The 15,632-nt window shown below is 35.4% G+C and overlaps 1 protein-coding gene across 1 annotated transcript; it reads right to left on the bottom strand.

Moving 5' to 3' along the window:
* Positions 1-1,791: 1,791 nt before the first annotated feature.
* On the bottom strand, positions 1,792-5,746 carry LOC134534670 (pupal cuticle protein 36-like). Its single transcript, XM_063373132.1, has 2 exons — positions 5,668-5,746; positions 1,792-3,057 (listed from the first exon to the last, which is right to left on the bottom strand). The coding sequence occupies exons 1-2, from the start codon at positions 5,677-5,679 to the stop codon at positions 1,891-1,893; spliced, it is 1,179 nt and encodes a 392-aa protein (XP_063229202.1). The 5' UTR covers positions 5,680-5,746; the 3' UTR covers positions 1,792-1,890.
* Between the last annotated feature and the right edge of the window lie 9,886 nt (positions 5,747-15,632).

The following is a 15,632-nucleotide window of genomic DNA, read 5'->3' as shown; positions in this document are numbered from 1 at the left end:
CAAAATATATGATACGAAAAAAAATTTCTTATAGGCTAACCAATCAAGCGCTTTAAGCACTGTAACCCAACTATTTACCAACACCGAGTCATACGTCCTCATAATCCACATTCTTAAATCTTAGGAATATTTTTTACGTTATTGTTGTTGTAAAACTAAAAGGGAAAACATGTTAGGTCTGTCATATAAATAAAATTGTTAAAAAATATATATATATTTTGGATGGTAGGTTTTTGTACGACTAGCAGGTAACAACTAAAATTAAAGATTTGTTAGTTTAAGCTAGCCTCTCAGCATCGATCCCGGGAATATTGGCGGTATGGGGAAAAAAAGTGACGGATTTTGTCGTGAGATGGTGTTTTTTTTTTGTTTTTTTTCAGGTGGTTCTCTAGTTCGCCCAGCCGTTCAGATGTAATTTTTAATGTTATTTTGTATTGTTTTACTAACTAAATTTCTTCTCCTCAATTACATGTGTGCAACAAATTTACTTTTTTCTCAAAATTTTACCATTATGTGATTTTTTTAAAATTACATTGCTATTCTTTTATAATTGGTTCATTTTCTATGTTCTTAAAATAACACCAAATAATGCTGCAAAACATTTACATATCTTTTTAACAATATTTATCGATAAAAATTATCTAAAATATTCCATGTTTTTACTAAAAAAATCTTATTCAATGTTAAATGTCGGTATGAGAAAAAGAAAACCTGTATTATTTATCTGTTCACTGATACAAATAATATAAAGAAGTAATACCAACCTAATACTACAGGCATACAAATTAGTCATACCCAATTCTAGAACAGCTTTGTGTGGGGTAGTACTAATACCCGTAAACATTTGTATGTAATTGCAATGTCACCGATTCAAAAATTAATAAAGTTTCATTGATCGCACTAAATAAGGATTACCTCTCAAATACAGCTATTAGCATATGTATTTGTTCATTGAGTGGCTTTTTGTTTATTTATCTCTACAATTTTTTTTTGTCAGCCAGAGTTTATGATCATATCATATTGTATGCAAATCACTTTTAACCATTGAAAAAATATTACTTACTGCTAATTTTTAATAAAATTAATTTTTTTTAATTTAATCAATTTTTTATTTTTAGTGCCAAATTTGCATTTTAAAAATATTTTCAATTTTTTTTAGTCATTAGACATATAACTTCCTGTTTTGTCAACTGTGTTTAATATATCCAATGCAGAAAATTTTCGCTTTTTTTATATATATATTTTGAGATTATTAAATCACAGAAAACTTACATGTACGGTTTTAAAATCTGCAGTTGTGATATTTTCAAAATTATACCTTAGTTTAAAAAAAAATCACAATTAGAAAATGTGCTACATTATTTAAAAGTGCCAAGTTGCGCACATTTAAAAACTGTTTACGTTCAAAAGTTTAAAACTGTTTGTATTTTTAAAATGATAGGATAAAAATTGGTTATTTAATGAACGAAGAAATGATTGTCAATAATATGATACCCAATAAAACACGAGCAAATTGTTGATTAATGACAAGTGCTGTTAATTCATATCAAAATTTGTTTTGATTTAGACGTGTTTGTGATGAATTGAAAGAATAATAATAATAACTGTATTTCATTCACAAACGAATCTTAACTGACTAATACCGATAATATCTTTAAAAATTGGTTAAAAATTAATAGGATTTTAATGTAGCAAAAACTAAAAATTATTTTAATGTCTTTTAAAATTATGTTTTAAACATAGCAATTATATGGATTAATTGTTCTGGGAAATAAATTTCATTAAACAAAATAGGTTTCTATAGTTCATTTATTTTATGACAAATGCATGTGAAAATTTATACAAAAGTAAAGTACAAAGAAAGACGAGTTTCAAGCTGACAAATACACATTAACCATGGTGATATCCGCCATATCCTCCTCCCAAACTGCTGCCGCCAGCACTTCCGTACCCGCCGTGGGACACGACACTGCTGTAGCTGCTGCCCGAGCCGCCGTGGCCTCCCGACGATCCCCCGAAGGACGAGCCGATGCCGCTGAATCCTCCGTGACCCCCTGAGCTGATGCCCCCGTAGGACGACGAGCCCCCATGGCCGCCACCCAGTCCGCTGAACCCGCCTCCAGAACCACCGTGTCCGCCGCCGAAACTTCCAAATCCACCTCCGACACCTCCGAAGCCACCTCCGAAGCCTCCTCCAAGGCCACCTCCAAGGTTACCTCCAAGGCCACCTCCAAGGTTACCTCCAAGGCCACCTCCAAGGCCACCTCCAAAGCCTCCAGACCCACCTGAGAACCCTCCAGCTGACTGGCTCTCGACAATCACGGGGACGGTCCTCTCCACCAAGTAGGGCTGAGGTACCGGCACGGGCACCGGCCTGGACACGGGAACTGCCACTGGCCTAGGGATGTGCACGGGGTACGGTTGGGGCACGGCAACCTTCACCGGCACCTTCACGGGGTAAGGCACGTGCTTCTCCACCGGGTAGGGGACTGGCTTCTCCACTGGTACAGGAACAGGCCTGGGCACGTGGACGGGGTAGGGCCTGTCCACGGGCACGTGCACGGGCACCTTGACTGGGTATGGCACAGGCCTCTCCACCGGGTATGGCACGGGCTGCGGCACTCCCACGGGCACCTCCTGGTGGATCGTGATGGCCCTGACCTGGCCGGGTCCTAGAGCGTAGCCGCCACCGGCTCCGCCCGAACCGAAGCCCCCGCTGCCAGCTCCGCCCGAACCGAAGCCCCCGCTGCCAGCTCCGCCCGAACCGAAGCCCCCGCTGCCAGCTCCGCCCGAACCGAAGCCACCGCTGCCAGCTCCGCCCGAACCGAAGCCACCGCCGAAGGATCCAACCGAAGCATATCCACCACTGCCGGCTCCGCCCGACCCGTACCCTCCTCCCAGATCGCCATATCCATGGCCGCCGCCGCCGAATCCACCGCCGCCGCCGCCGCCGCCGTAGCCCAGCTCGAGCAGTCCTCGCTTTTCCTGCTTCTTGCCATCATTCTTCGTTTCCTCGGCAGTAGTGATGGCGGCCAGCGCCAAAATGACAACACATACCTAGGAGGAAGAAAAAAACACAAATTACATCTCACACACTCTACTAATAAGAAGTAAATTCATAGACTTTTTTTTTTTAATAAAATAGGATAATATATACTTTTAATTTGCCCGGTATTTTATCAAAGATTGAATTTACTTAATCGTTTGACTATTTTTATTAATCTTGACCAGTTGAAATATATATATTTAATTTCTTTAATTTTGTTGTGACATGCAATGCAAACATAGCTGTGGATGTGGCTCATGAAATTTGAAGGATGACATAAAAAATATTAGGTGATAAATTTTTATAGGAATCAGTATAATACTATGTGTAATATGAACTAAGATTAAAAATAATTTGTTACTTTTATACATATTTTCAGAAGTAAAATTAAATTGCAATGTCCCACAACTATATACTCGTACCATTACCCATTAAAAATATTAAGAACTGATAATAACTTATGCAACAATAAACGCAACATTAAACTATATTTTATGTGAAATGATTTTTATTAAACATTTATTATTATTAAATAAAATGTCTCCTTTGTGTTTGAAAAATTGCAAAGATTCTTATACAGCTATGCAAGTTTAACTAGTTTCTAGTTAAGTATTTATTGTGGCACAGCTTGCCACTTTACGTTTTTCAAAGAATAATTAGTGTATAAGTTGTATTAAAAGTATTGTCCAAAGACTTAAAGTAAAATTCTTGATAGAAAATGAAATTTTGCAATTTGCTTATTTCAATGTCAGCTTATTGTTGTGATAGTAAACATTTGAATGACTTTTCAGAAAACTAAAGTAACTTAAAATCAGCCATAAAAATTTGTGGTTTACTACCCATTATTCTTATCAAACTAATAAAATTTAAAGAAAAATTTATCATGAGACTGAAAAAATAAATTTCAACATCTTTACATATCATGTAATGTATTTAGACGTTAAAAATTAAATTTATTATCTGTATCTTTAAACTGTAACCATCTTAGGATTTTTTGGAAAAAAAATTCTGTAAATCATGAAAAACAGGAGTAAAGAATGTAAATTGTTAAAGGACCATCGGTCCTCCCGCAATCTAGATAAATTTTTATCTATGAATAAACTTCCATCAGTACTTTTCTGAAATAATGCTACCATATATTTCAAGAATAATACACAAACTCCAAAGGAATTGGATAATGATAAATTTTGTAGATGGAAACAGTATTATGAGTTACTAAAAATAAATAATATAAGTCGCATTATAGTTTTCTTCAAGGATAAATTTTTTAGGGTTTACTTGTATAAAACATGAAGGTATGTACCTTTTATAACTAGGCCACATTATTGAAGGCATTAATTTTTTTTTTTTTTCGCGAATATATTTCGAGACTAGCTTATGTGTTACAACACTGCGGCATCGCCCGTGTTTCGAGATTTGTTAACACACAAATCAAAGCAATTCAGTGCGGAAGCTAATGCGTTCTGAACGGCCAGGCCAAATAATAACAAGGATTCTCTTGCAGACGGTCGTCCATCACAAGGAAGAAACCCTTATTTGTTTCCACTGGCTGATGCGCCCGTCCTGCGCCACGGCAGTCTGCAGGCAGAACACTCGCAGTGCTCGTTGCGCTTGCCCCTCGCGGGTGCCGCCGTCATGGCACGAACGAAGAGAAAAACTAGAAACAATGTTGGTATTACAATTTTATAAATACAGATACAGAACTAGAATTACCAAATTAAATATCATTCAAAGACGTTATCTTGGATTCAGTAGATTTTAACGGGCATCCTATTCTCAATTATTAAACCAATAGTTTTCAATATAACGTAAAAAATCACAGACTGATTTAAGATCTGAAAACGAATAAAGCGTCAAAAATACAATAACAACTATTGTTAGGAAACGGTGAAAGCAACATCGGAATTGCAAGAGCCGTTGTTATTGAGATGATCAGAAAAAATTTATCAAAAATCTCCAAAAAGTTAAAATTAAAAAAAATCTAAAACGAATTTCGAAAAAAAAAAAAAAAACTCTTCCCTTGGTGAATCTTGATCTAGTTGATCTGCGCGAACAACACTGTAATAATTTTTTTAAAAATGGATTAGTAATATACGTGTAAAATTAAAGATATTGGTTATTTTGTACATTATAATTTTAACAACTGTATCACTAAAAAACCGTTTTCAAAATTATACTTGGTTCGAATTCTTTCCTTGGTATTTATGCTATGTGTCGTCTCCCAGTACCTCCTATAGTTAAAGTGATACGTAAACCGTTCCCTGAATATCTTTCCAGTATGAACTGCGCACAGTAAAAAAGCATAATAAAACCAAATATACTCTAATTATTCAATATATGGTTATCCTTTCCGTTGTTTTAAAAAATATTATGCTTGAATGAAAAATTAATTCAAATATAAAATCACGCGCCAATTTTATTACATTACCATAGTCATGTGTTGTAGAAAGTTACAATAATATTCTTGTAGTATTGCAAGCTATTTCTTGGCAACTTGTTTTGCAAAAGTTATCTTTTATCAAAGAACATAATTCTTTTTTTTTGTACAGATAAACCAATTCTCTTCTCTACTATTGTGATGTATATTGGTATTCCCCCAAAACCTGTACGCAGTGACTTACCGTGTTCTTCATGATGGCGGGGTGAGGCAGTTTGCAGGAGGAAAACCTGGCGGTGGTGCGCTTGGCACCAGACGCTGAAATGTGCCGTTTTGTCTTCCTCGACCATCTTTTATACTCCCGGCGTCAAGCAGGCCCGGCGGACTTAATTAAGAGAATGCACTTCTCACGCGCTATTTTCTCCCCGAGGGTGGAGAACGCCGACAATTTTCAACGGCCGTCGAACAATTGCCGTCTCCTCGGCGGGATGCCGCGTTCGTTAGGAAGGCGTCACGGCTACGAGGGCGCTGGTCTTTAGTTCGAGACGCAGCGCTGCGCTGGCGTGACCTGAAATGTGGATCTCCGGATCAGTTGCTGAGAGATTTGCAGCTCGTTAATACACAGGAGACATGCGGCCGCTCACTGTTTTGAATGCGCCACGAGCATACCGAGGTGAAAGTAGACGGGTGACTGACGGGAAAGATTGTGATTTTTAAAATAAAAAAATAAAAAATTTGCCGCGGTTTTAACATTAATTAGTGTAAACATTTTAAAATTCGACGAAAAGGCATTATGCTAAACATTACTATAAAAATATCAGACAGTAATAAAAGTTATTTTATCTTTAACCGTGTCCCATTTCCTTCCCTGAATAGTTTTATACTTAATTTAGTGACTATTTTGAATTAATGTCAGTAACAGAAAATTAGTTATTTTACAACATTTAAAGTTCTTGTGGATATATTCAAAATACTTCATGAAGATGAGTTTTAGTTACGAAAAACTTTAGAAAACATAATGGTTTAAAACTACCAATTTTAGTCATTTCCTTGTGCATCCTTAGAGGATTTTTTTTTGCAAAAATAATCAGAATGCTTTAAATAATGTAAAAGATATGCCCAAGCCAAAAGTGTCTTCCTTGTAATTATCAGCTGTTTGCAAGATAATCATTTGCCTTATTTGACTGAATACTTTCAGGATGCTTTTGTTTCTGCACTGAAAGGATGTAATACGTGAGACGACAGTACAGAAGTACCTGCAATAAATTTGACTAATCACGATACACAGACAATGCTACATTGTTTTGACAAACATCTTGTCTCTAAATCGTTTCGCGAAAAACACATTCCCTCATGTTTTTCCACTTTCTTCCACTTCAAGTGGTCTATTCGTCTCTCTAAGAGACGTCGAGAAACATTCACCTTTTTAATAATGGCCCCACATATCCTCTATGATAAACAAAGCGGAGTAAAATTTTGCTAACTGTGGCAATATGATAGCTTGTAAAATCAATGTGTCACATCTGTATCCCAATTATTCCTGGTATGTCATTACCTAATGTGCAAGCAGATGGCAATCTTATTTTCTTATTTTCTCTTAGTAAAGTATCTATAAAGGTCATGTTTTTTAAAATAATATTCCATTCTACGACCTCATAATACGAATTTCTTCACTTGTATACTTATCATTTAAAACAATTGTAAATGTTAAGCCCTAGTTTTTTTTACGATACACAAAATACATGCATTTGTAATACAGGAATAATATAATTGTTAATTTAAAAGTCACGTGTCTTTTTTCAGCTAATTCATAAGTTTAATTTATTATAATAATTAAAAATAAAAGCCCATTATGAAAAAGTCACATTAAAAAAAATATTTTAACAGAAAATTAAGATGTCGTTAAAATAAAACATCTAATTAATTGCCATTTGGAAACCACTAGCAAGGCATTAATGAAATTATTATCATTTAGAATTAGCGAACATGGGAATACGCAACTTTATAATTAATCTTGTTGACATAAAAATTAACTACGGATGAAGTTGGTGCAATATTAAAACTAAAGACTAGGATTCTGGCAGACATGGTTTCAGGTTTTGGACGCTACATAAATGATTTTGATTTTAAGTGGATTCCTGTAATCACTTTAAGAATAAACGTGGGGGTCTTCCTTGATTATATTTATATTGTAGCCCATGCCATGCTTTCTAGCTCTAAACACCTCACTTAAACGTCCGGTTGGTTTTCCGTTTTGTATTACTGTGATTAAAGGAATTTTATTGTAGACTTATTGCTCTAGTCTTATTCTTTGTTATGGGTCAAAAATATGGTTTTCACATATTTAAATAATATATTTTTTAGCTTTAAAATGTGACGCAAGTTATAATTACTAAAACATGGCGTAATATATTATTTTTTAGACATACGATATAAAATAGACAAATAATTTGGAAGAGATTTGTTTGAAAACATAAAATTTAGATATTAAGTTATCATTTTACAGGAAAAAACCATGGGTGTGTGGCCACCACGCGCGTTAGGAGAAAAACTTTACGGATAAGAGGAATTGGATATGTTTAGAGTACTTTAATGTTTGAAACGCACATAATCTTGCGTTGAAAATAGACATCTGTGTACTAATGTCTGTCGATGTCTACAGTTGAATCTAAGAATTAATAAATGTGTTCACGACAGCTAAAATAAAATACCTTACTCGATTGGAAATGTCTAAAAAAGTCACAGTTCTGGTGCTAACATCAGATCCAGCCTCAGAGTTGAGAGTTTAATGTGGCGCATAACGAGTTGCAAATGTATGCGAAGAGTGAATAATTATGCAAAATATGCAATAGTATTGCAAGTAAGAATAGTATGCAAAGGAGGCAAAAATATTCAAATGTTTGCAAAAGTATCCTAAAGTAAGCCAAAGTATGCAAAACCATGCGAAAAGTATCTAAAAGTTTGAGAAAGTAGGGAAACGTTTACAAATGTATTAGAAAGTTTACGAAAAATTAGCTGATTTTCCAACGGCAAACGGCTGTAAAGATATTTGAATATAAAACTTTTTTAACACCACACAATCGGGCAATATTCCCTATATTTGTCACATACGTGTGTAACGTTAACTCCGTTACCTACTCATTTCCGTTACCCTGTGATTCTGATATTACTCTAATTGCTGTAAAAACTTTCACTTCAAAAAACAATTAAAAAAATACAACAGTGTAAACGTGTTCAAGCTTTTTCATCCATCAAATAAGTGTTCAAAAAAAATAGATTGCCATATGTGTACGCAAAAAAATACTTTACTTATTTTTGGGTTTATATCCCGGTGAAAACTAGATCATTATAAACACTATATAGTTGGCAAATTAAGGAAACGTTTGAGAAACTGTCTAAAGCAAAAATAAAATCTTACCATATGCCTGGATTGATTCCGGGTACGCATGGATGGATGGACTTCAATACGAATCCATAACCTCTTCAATGCCAGTCAAACGCATTAACGTCGAGCCATCATGCTCGTTTCAAAGAAATATACTCGGTGTTCCACATCATGGTTATTATTTTATTGTTATAAATATTACTTAAGGGGCCCGCCTACCACGGCAAACATACGGTGTGTAGAGTCTGGGATAAACCACGTGATTTTAAAACATCTCAAGATATCCAAGTGCGATCTGTTTACGAAAATAATTTAAAAATACAATAAGAGCGGGTGATTTTTTTCCGGATTAGGTTTCAAAATGGTACTTTGAAAATAACTGTCAGGCTTGAAAACACTTAAGAGACTTGCATGGCACCTTGATTTTAATTTATTCGCTATATAATTCAATAGCTGCTGAGAAGACAGCGCGCCAGTCCACAGTCTTGTGCTTAGAGGAGCACCAGCCAGCGTCGCACCTATCATCCCGCCTCACTAACACACATACGCCTCTGACTAGGTGGGCCCCTTAAAGGCTACTTCTGCAAATTTATCTCGTTAATTTCCTAGCACTTTATTTTTTTTCTAAAAAATCTTGTCGCAAGAAATTAAGTATTTGTTTTGCTAATAGATGTAAAATGTCACGCAAATGTTCCTAATTATGATTACGTGCGAGAACTTTTACAGTTGGAATAAAAGGTAGAGTAAATATCTCATGAAATATAAATTTGTCACCAAACAACAAATGCATAAGAGCTATTGCGGCGAATTAAAAGAAATAGCTCTTACGTAATGGCAGTGACAAGAAAAGAGAAAACAAATATGTTGTGTGAGACCGAGTTGTGCTGTTTGCGATTAATTCATTCCCTTATATATTCTCACTTTCTTTCACTTCTCCAATACCCGAACGACTCAAAGCGAGTGGTCTATTCGTCACTCTAGAGACAGCGAGAAAAATCCGCCTTTTCATGTGCGAGCCCACATTTCCTAAATTCTTAACAAAGTGGAGTTAAATCTTGTTGGCTCTGGCAGTCTAAAAGCTCAATGAACCACGATATTAACATCTGCGATTATAAGTATTCCTGGGTTATTAATACCTTATGGGCCAACAGATGAAAAACTTATTTTCTCTTAGTACAATATCTATAAATGTCATGTATGTAGTATAAATACAATTTACGACGTCATATTTAAGTTCTTTAAGACGACGTGAGATCAAAGGTATACTGAGCACCGAAGCCTTATGCGTCCCAGATTCGGTGATAGTGAATAATGTGTTGCATAAAGTTGGAAGTCTATCCATCACTGGTCTGGCCACCTGGCCAAAATGAGCAACAGTTTGGAAGACGCTTGACATGCACGGACACTGATTTAACACTCAACTAGCGTTCATAAGTAAAACCTGAAGATGACTCACGTTCAAGAGACTATTAGAACCTGTTTGGGATAAACTTTAAAAACGCTGCGTCATCATCCCACCAAATACCTAAACAAAATTAAGTACAAACAAACTTGAATAGAATCGTTTATAATATATATTTTTTAAATTCCTATGTAAATATTTATGTCAGTATTTCGCCCATTATGATGGGACGTATCTACATAACAGAAATTAAAGTTAACAGTTAAGACAATTTAAACATATGGAACTGTCCCTCTTAATTGGGTGATATTTAAACAAGATAACTTTCCAGTCCTCGAGGTATTTCATGTAAATTCTTTACCGAAATTTGATTTAATTTGGGTCCGGTATGTTCTGTATCTGGATTGCTTACTGTAGAGGTACATGCAAACAAAAAAGATGTAATTTTGCTTGTTAAATTTTAAATTTGATTTTTTTACTTTTGTAGTTATGAAAGTGCCAAATTTATAGCTGTTAGGTATAATTAAAAGAAATACTTCCTACGTTTTATAACCGTTAGCATGGTGCGACTTTCGGTAAATATTTATACAGTATTTTCTTTCATGGACCATAGACCCCAAAAGCATCAACTTAAAAATTTATAAATATATATGGTTATATATTATATATACATCACGCAATTTTGTGGACACGATAAATGACGGAATTTTTCACAAATTGATACATAAATTGTAATAGTGAAAAATATCGTTCAAGGTCGTTAATGAACAGTATCCGATGAAAGGAAAAGAAATAGAGAAGGGTTTTTAAAAAACCGAACAATCACTGTACTTCCCATATAATTGGAAATATCCAATTTTTTTGAACGTATTGTTACTCGTAGGAGTCATTCAATTATTTTATCTGAATAGGTTTTTAATGCGACTAACCATTACTACAAGGAATTGAAAGAAAAAAAAACAAGCGTTGGACAAAAAAAATATCTTTCTTCGTAACCATAACATCGAATACGTACGAATTCCGTATTAATCTTAAAATTTATAAATCAATCTTTTGTCTGAAATCATTGCTGCAAGTGATTGAAAAAATAAGATAGGGAATGTAAAAAAAGTATAACCCCCTTATTAAGTAGGCATATACTATCAAATCCGTTCAAGTTGTTGTAAACCTTATAATTTTTTATCTGAAATGTTTGTCTGAAACTATTTTTGAAAATACAACCTATCGTTGCAGGGAGTTGGAAAAATAAAGGCGTATAAATTAAAAAAAAAATCATATAGGTACGTAAGTAGTACCTAGTTCCTGGCAATGGTACCGGTACTTAGATTTGTATTGTGTCCATCTTAAAATATGTCATCACGGAAGCCATCTTGAATAACCTTTACCATTGACCTTGATTTTTATTATAACCTTTGACCTTGAACTTTGAAATTGAACTTGACTTTGACTTTAATCTTTGACTTTGACCTCGACCTTTTACTTGACCTTTACCTTTGACTTTGTCTTTTACCTATTTCATAAACTTCAAATTTTACCTTGACCTTGAACATTGAAATTGACCTTTGACCTTGACCTTTCACTTTGAATTTTTTTTTTCTCTTTTGACCTTTATCTTTCCTTTTACCTCAGTCATCATCTTGAATCAAACATTCTACTCCCCGAATGTTACACATTTCGTTACGGCCGGCATTTTCGACTCGTATGACATTATCATTGCACTTTTCGTTACGGTCGCCATCTTGGATTCCAGAACGTTGCAATTTCCGTTTCAGACACCATCTTGTTGACGTATTCTGGAGGTCGTTGTCTTGGATGTAGTAACGATCGCTAACTGGGATATCGACATCTTTGTTTCTGCGGTCTGTTCCTAGAGAGCACCCGCATCGCTCTGTCTCATGCATTAGGGTCTATGTTCCAAAACCTGCCAAATGTTATTGTGGTCCATAACAACATATTAAAATTTATTTTTCATACAAAATACATTGGAACAGTGGCGATTCAAACCATGACAGCTCGGACCTCTTGGTTGGAAAACATACGCCTTTGACCTTAAGGTCATCGAGACATTTACCAGACTAAGAATTAAATTAGGTATACAAAAATAAACACACATATTTGGTTTTGAAATTTGTTTTGAAAGAATAATATCATTACTCGCTAGAGAGCTTTGCCAAAATCTTTATTTCAAGTACACTATTTCAGGAGTACTATGTAACACATATCACCTGCCAGAGAGCACTGCCACCATTTTGTTTTCAGTAATCGCCATCTGCTAGAGTGTGCTGTCACCATATTAATTTAATTCTTAGCCACAAGAGTGCAGTAATATTAATAAACAAACAGTTAACTTTCATGACATCCGTCTTGAGATACAACTTTGCCACCATTTTGCAATTTTGTACATTTTAAGATAGAAATTTAGGAAAAATTCCAAATACAAATTAAAAAATAATTGCTAAAATAATAATTGATTCAATCGATATCCGTGCTTGGAAAAATCCATGCTGGATGCAAAAAAAATATAATTAAAATTAAAATTACCAAAAAAATGACTATTTGTGAAATAAAACTACAAAATTATAAATAAAATTATTTATTACATAATTTCTACAAGCATAAAAAAAGCCAATTACAAGCGTTTCTCGATGTCTACAGTCTTCATAGTAGGCGAAGCGAGTGATTTGCATGCATTATAATGTGTTTTCAGCACATCTCTACGTGTAAAAGTCGATTAATCAGTTACAACCGGTCAGTGGCTAGACACGCCTATTTAGTGGCCAGGAATGCACGGCCAGTAAGTGGCAAGGAACTTCCAGTTGGTGGTCAGGCATGACTATTTAGTGGTCAGGAACGTAATCAGTGACCAGCCACGTCTTGATGTAAGCTATGCATGTCAGTCGGTTGGCAAGGCAAGCAGGTCTGGTCGGTTAATTCGTGGGCAGACATGTCTATGAAGTAGCCAGGAACGCATCTCCAGTATGTATCCAGACCACCTATAGTTAGTTGCCAGACGCATCGATACTCGGCGAACATTTTAAAAACTTCATGTTTAAAATCATACGCATAAGCCAAGCGTCTTCGAACTACGAGGCAAGGTCACGTTTAATGTTAGGTTTATAGGCCAAGCGTCTCCGAACCAATATTTATTATTCATCGTTACGCGACAAACATTTTATTCAGGCCATGTTCAATGTCAGGCGCATAGACCAGTCGTTTCAAAACCACGAGGCCAATCATGTACTGAGTAGGGTTTAATCGATGTTCATTAAAATATAAAGTAATCACTTTCAAAAAAGAAATCACATTAGTCAAAAAGGAAGCACATTTAAAAACACAGCCGACAACAAGTAAGCACATTAAACGAAAAGCACATAGCTTTAGACGAAACTTCAACTCAATATGATGCGATTTCAGAACTGGGATACGGTCTTATCGCAGGGATACGACCTCATAACAGGGATACTATCTCATTGCAAGTATCCGATCTTATAGCAGGGATAAGATCTCATCGTAGGGATACGATCTCATCGGAAAGATACTGCACAAAGATATGCTCTGGTCACAGGGATACGATCTCGCCACAGGGATACGATCACGACAGGGAATACGATATCGCCACAGGGATACGAACCTCTTACAGAGATACATTCTTACCACGGAGATACAACAATCTCATCAGTAGGATACGATAATACAGTTTTAACTATGTGGATTTAACGAAAATTATGTACATTTGCACGAACATTCAACTCAGTAGGATGCGATCGGTAATTTAAGGTAGGCTGCAGTGCCTCCAACAGTCTTTGTGTTCAAATGTCATTGGTTTCAAAAGTTATCGGCATCAAATATTATTGACTTCAAAGGTTTTTGCCTCCAACAGTCTTTGGCTTTAAAAGTCTTTGACAACAAAAGTCTTTGTCTCCAACAGTCTTTGACTTCAAAAGTCATTATCTCCAATAGTCAACGGCTCTAGCTCTCTTGGGCCTAACTGCTCCAGCAAGATTTTGCTGCAAGGTGACTTGACTACATAGCTACAATATTATAAGTCTACGAGGCTCCAGGTAGCTACGTGACTACTACTATACTTAGCTACAAGACTACGAGGCTACATGGGAACAGGTTAAAAGATTACAGGGATACATGGTTCTTGGCTACAAAGCTACAAGTCTATTATACTTCTAAGCTGCAAGGCTACAAGGCTACGGAAACACTAGTCTGCAAGGCAAGTTAAATTTTTCTCATGCAAAAAACTTGTAGGAGGTAGTCTCGATCCTTGCAACAGTTGGGCCCACATGCTTTGTTTTTCAGGCAGTCGCTCTTTTGTGTGGGATGCGAGTTGCTTATTCAAGGTCGTTAGAGAAGAAGGGCTCGCTAGACATCAAGAAGATGGAAATTTGTCTTGCAAGTTATTATTACTCAGCTGTCTAACGTCATAGCGATCGTCTAAGAAATATATTTCTTCGTTTGACATGTTGAAGAGACACTCACGCTTTCATTTGTGATGAGGGATGCTTACTCACTATCCCCATAGAATTAGAGCTTCGTTAGATATCAAGGAGAAGGAAGTTCGTCTTGCATGATAGTGATTTTCACGCAACTTAAGGCATATTATTTGGCTGAGTAATGATTATTTTGTTTGAATTCCGCCTGATAAAAGTATTGTAAGTGCTGATTTAGTAACAGAAATTCACTAACTAAATGTAACTCTAAATAAAATTATATGTCTCAATAAGTTAAACATTTACCATGCAGAGAATATTTATTTTCTCAGAAATAACCAGAACACACGTAGAGCATCAGCAAAAGTCTCGCACGGAATAACTAGGAGCAGACGCATCAGAAAACCGATCTATGCGTCGCTTTGAATTACTAAAAGAACTTCGATAAACCAACAAAATAGTGGCAAAAAATCTGGAGCATATGGAGAAAACACACAAACTATTGATATGAATTATCAGGAGCACACGGAGGAAACAATTTAAATATTGTCAGGAATAATCAGAAACCCGTGGAGAAAACTAACGAATGCAGTTTTTTTTTCAGGAAAATTTGAGTTAATTACATAGTTTACAATACCTACTTATGGCCCAAAGTGGTTTTTATAGTGATACATTCCTTTGAAGTTGGAATGGAATGTTTCATTACAAATAATAGATACATGATCTAAATGGTACACTAATGGTTCGGATAATGTTTATAGAACCAAGTTCTGTAAACAATGCAAATGATTTGATTATTGTCATGGTCACAACAATGTATAGGTCATTAGATATTAATCCCAATTATTAAATAAAAGTGAAATAACTTTTCAATAGCAATATTAGTTTATTTGGGTCTTTAATGTCTTTATATTTGCATAAAAAGATTCGTTTCGCTTTAACTTCAAAGGCAAATAAATACCATACTTGGAAAATAATTTAGA

This window comes from Bacillus rossius, chromosome 8, assembly GCF_032445375.1.
Source record: "Bacillus rossius redtenbacheri isolate Brsri chromosome 8, Brsri_v3, whole genome shotgun sequence".
NCBI classification, from domain to species: Eukaryota; Metazoa; Arthropoda; class Insecta; order Phasmatodea; family Bacillidae; genus Bacillus; species Bacillus rossius.
Note: the sequence above shows the minus strand (reverse complement) of the source record. Positions and strands in the feature narration are given on the sequence as shown.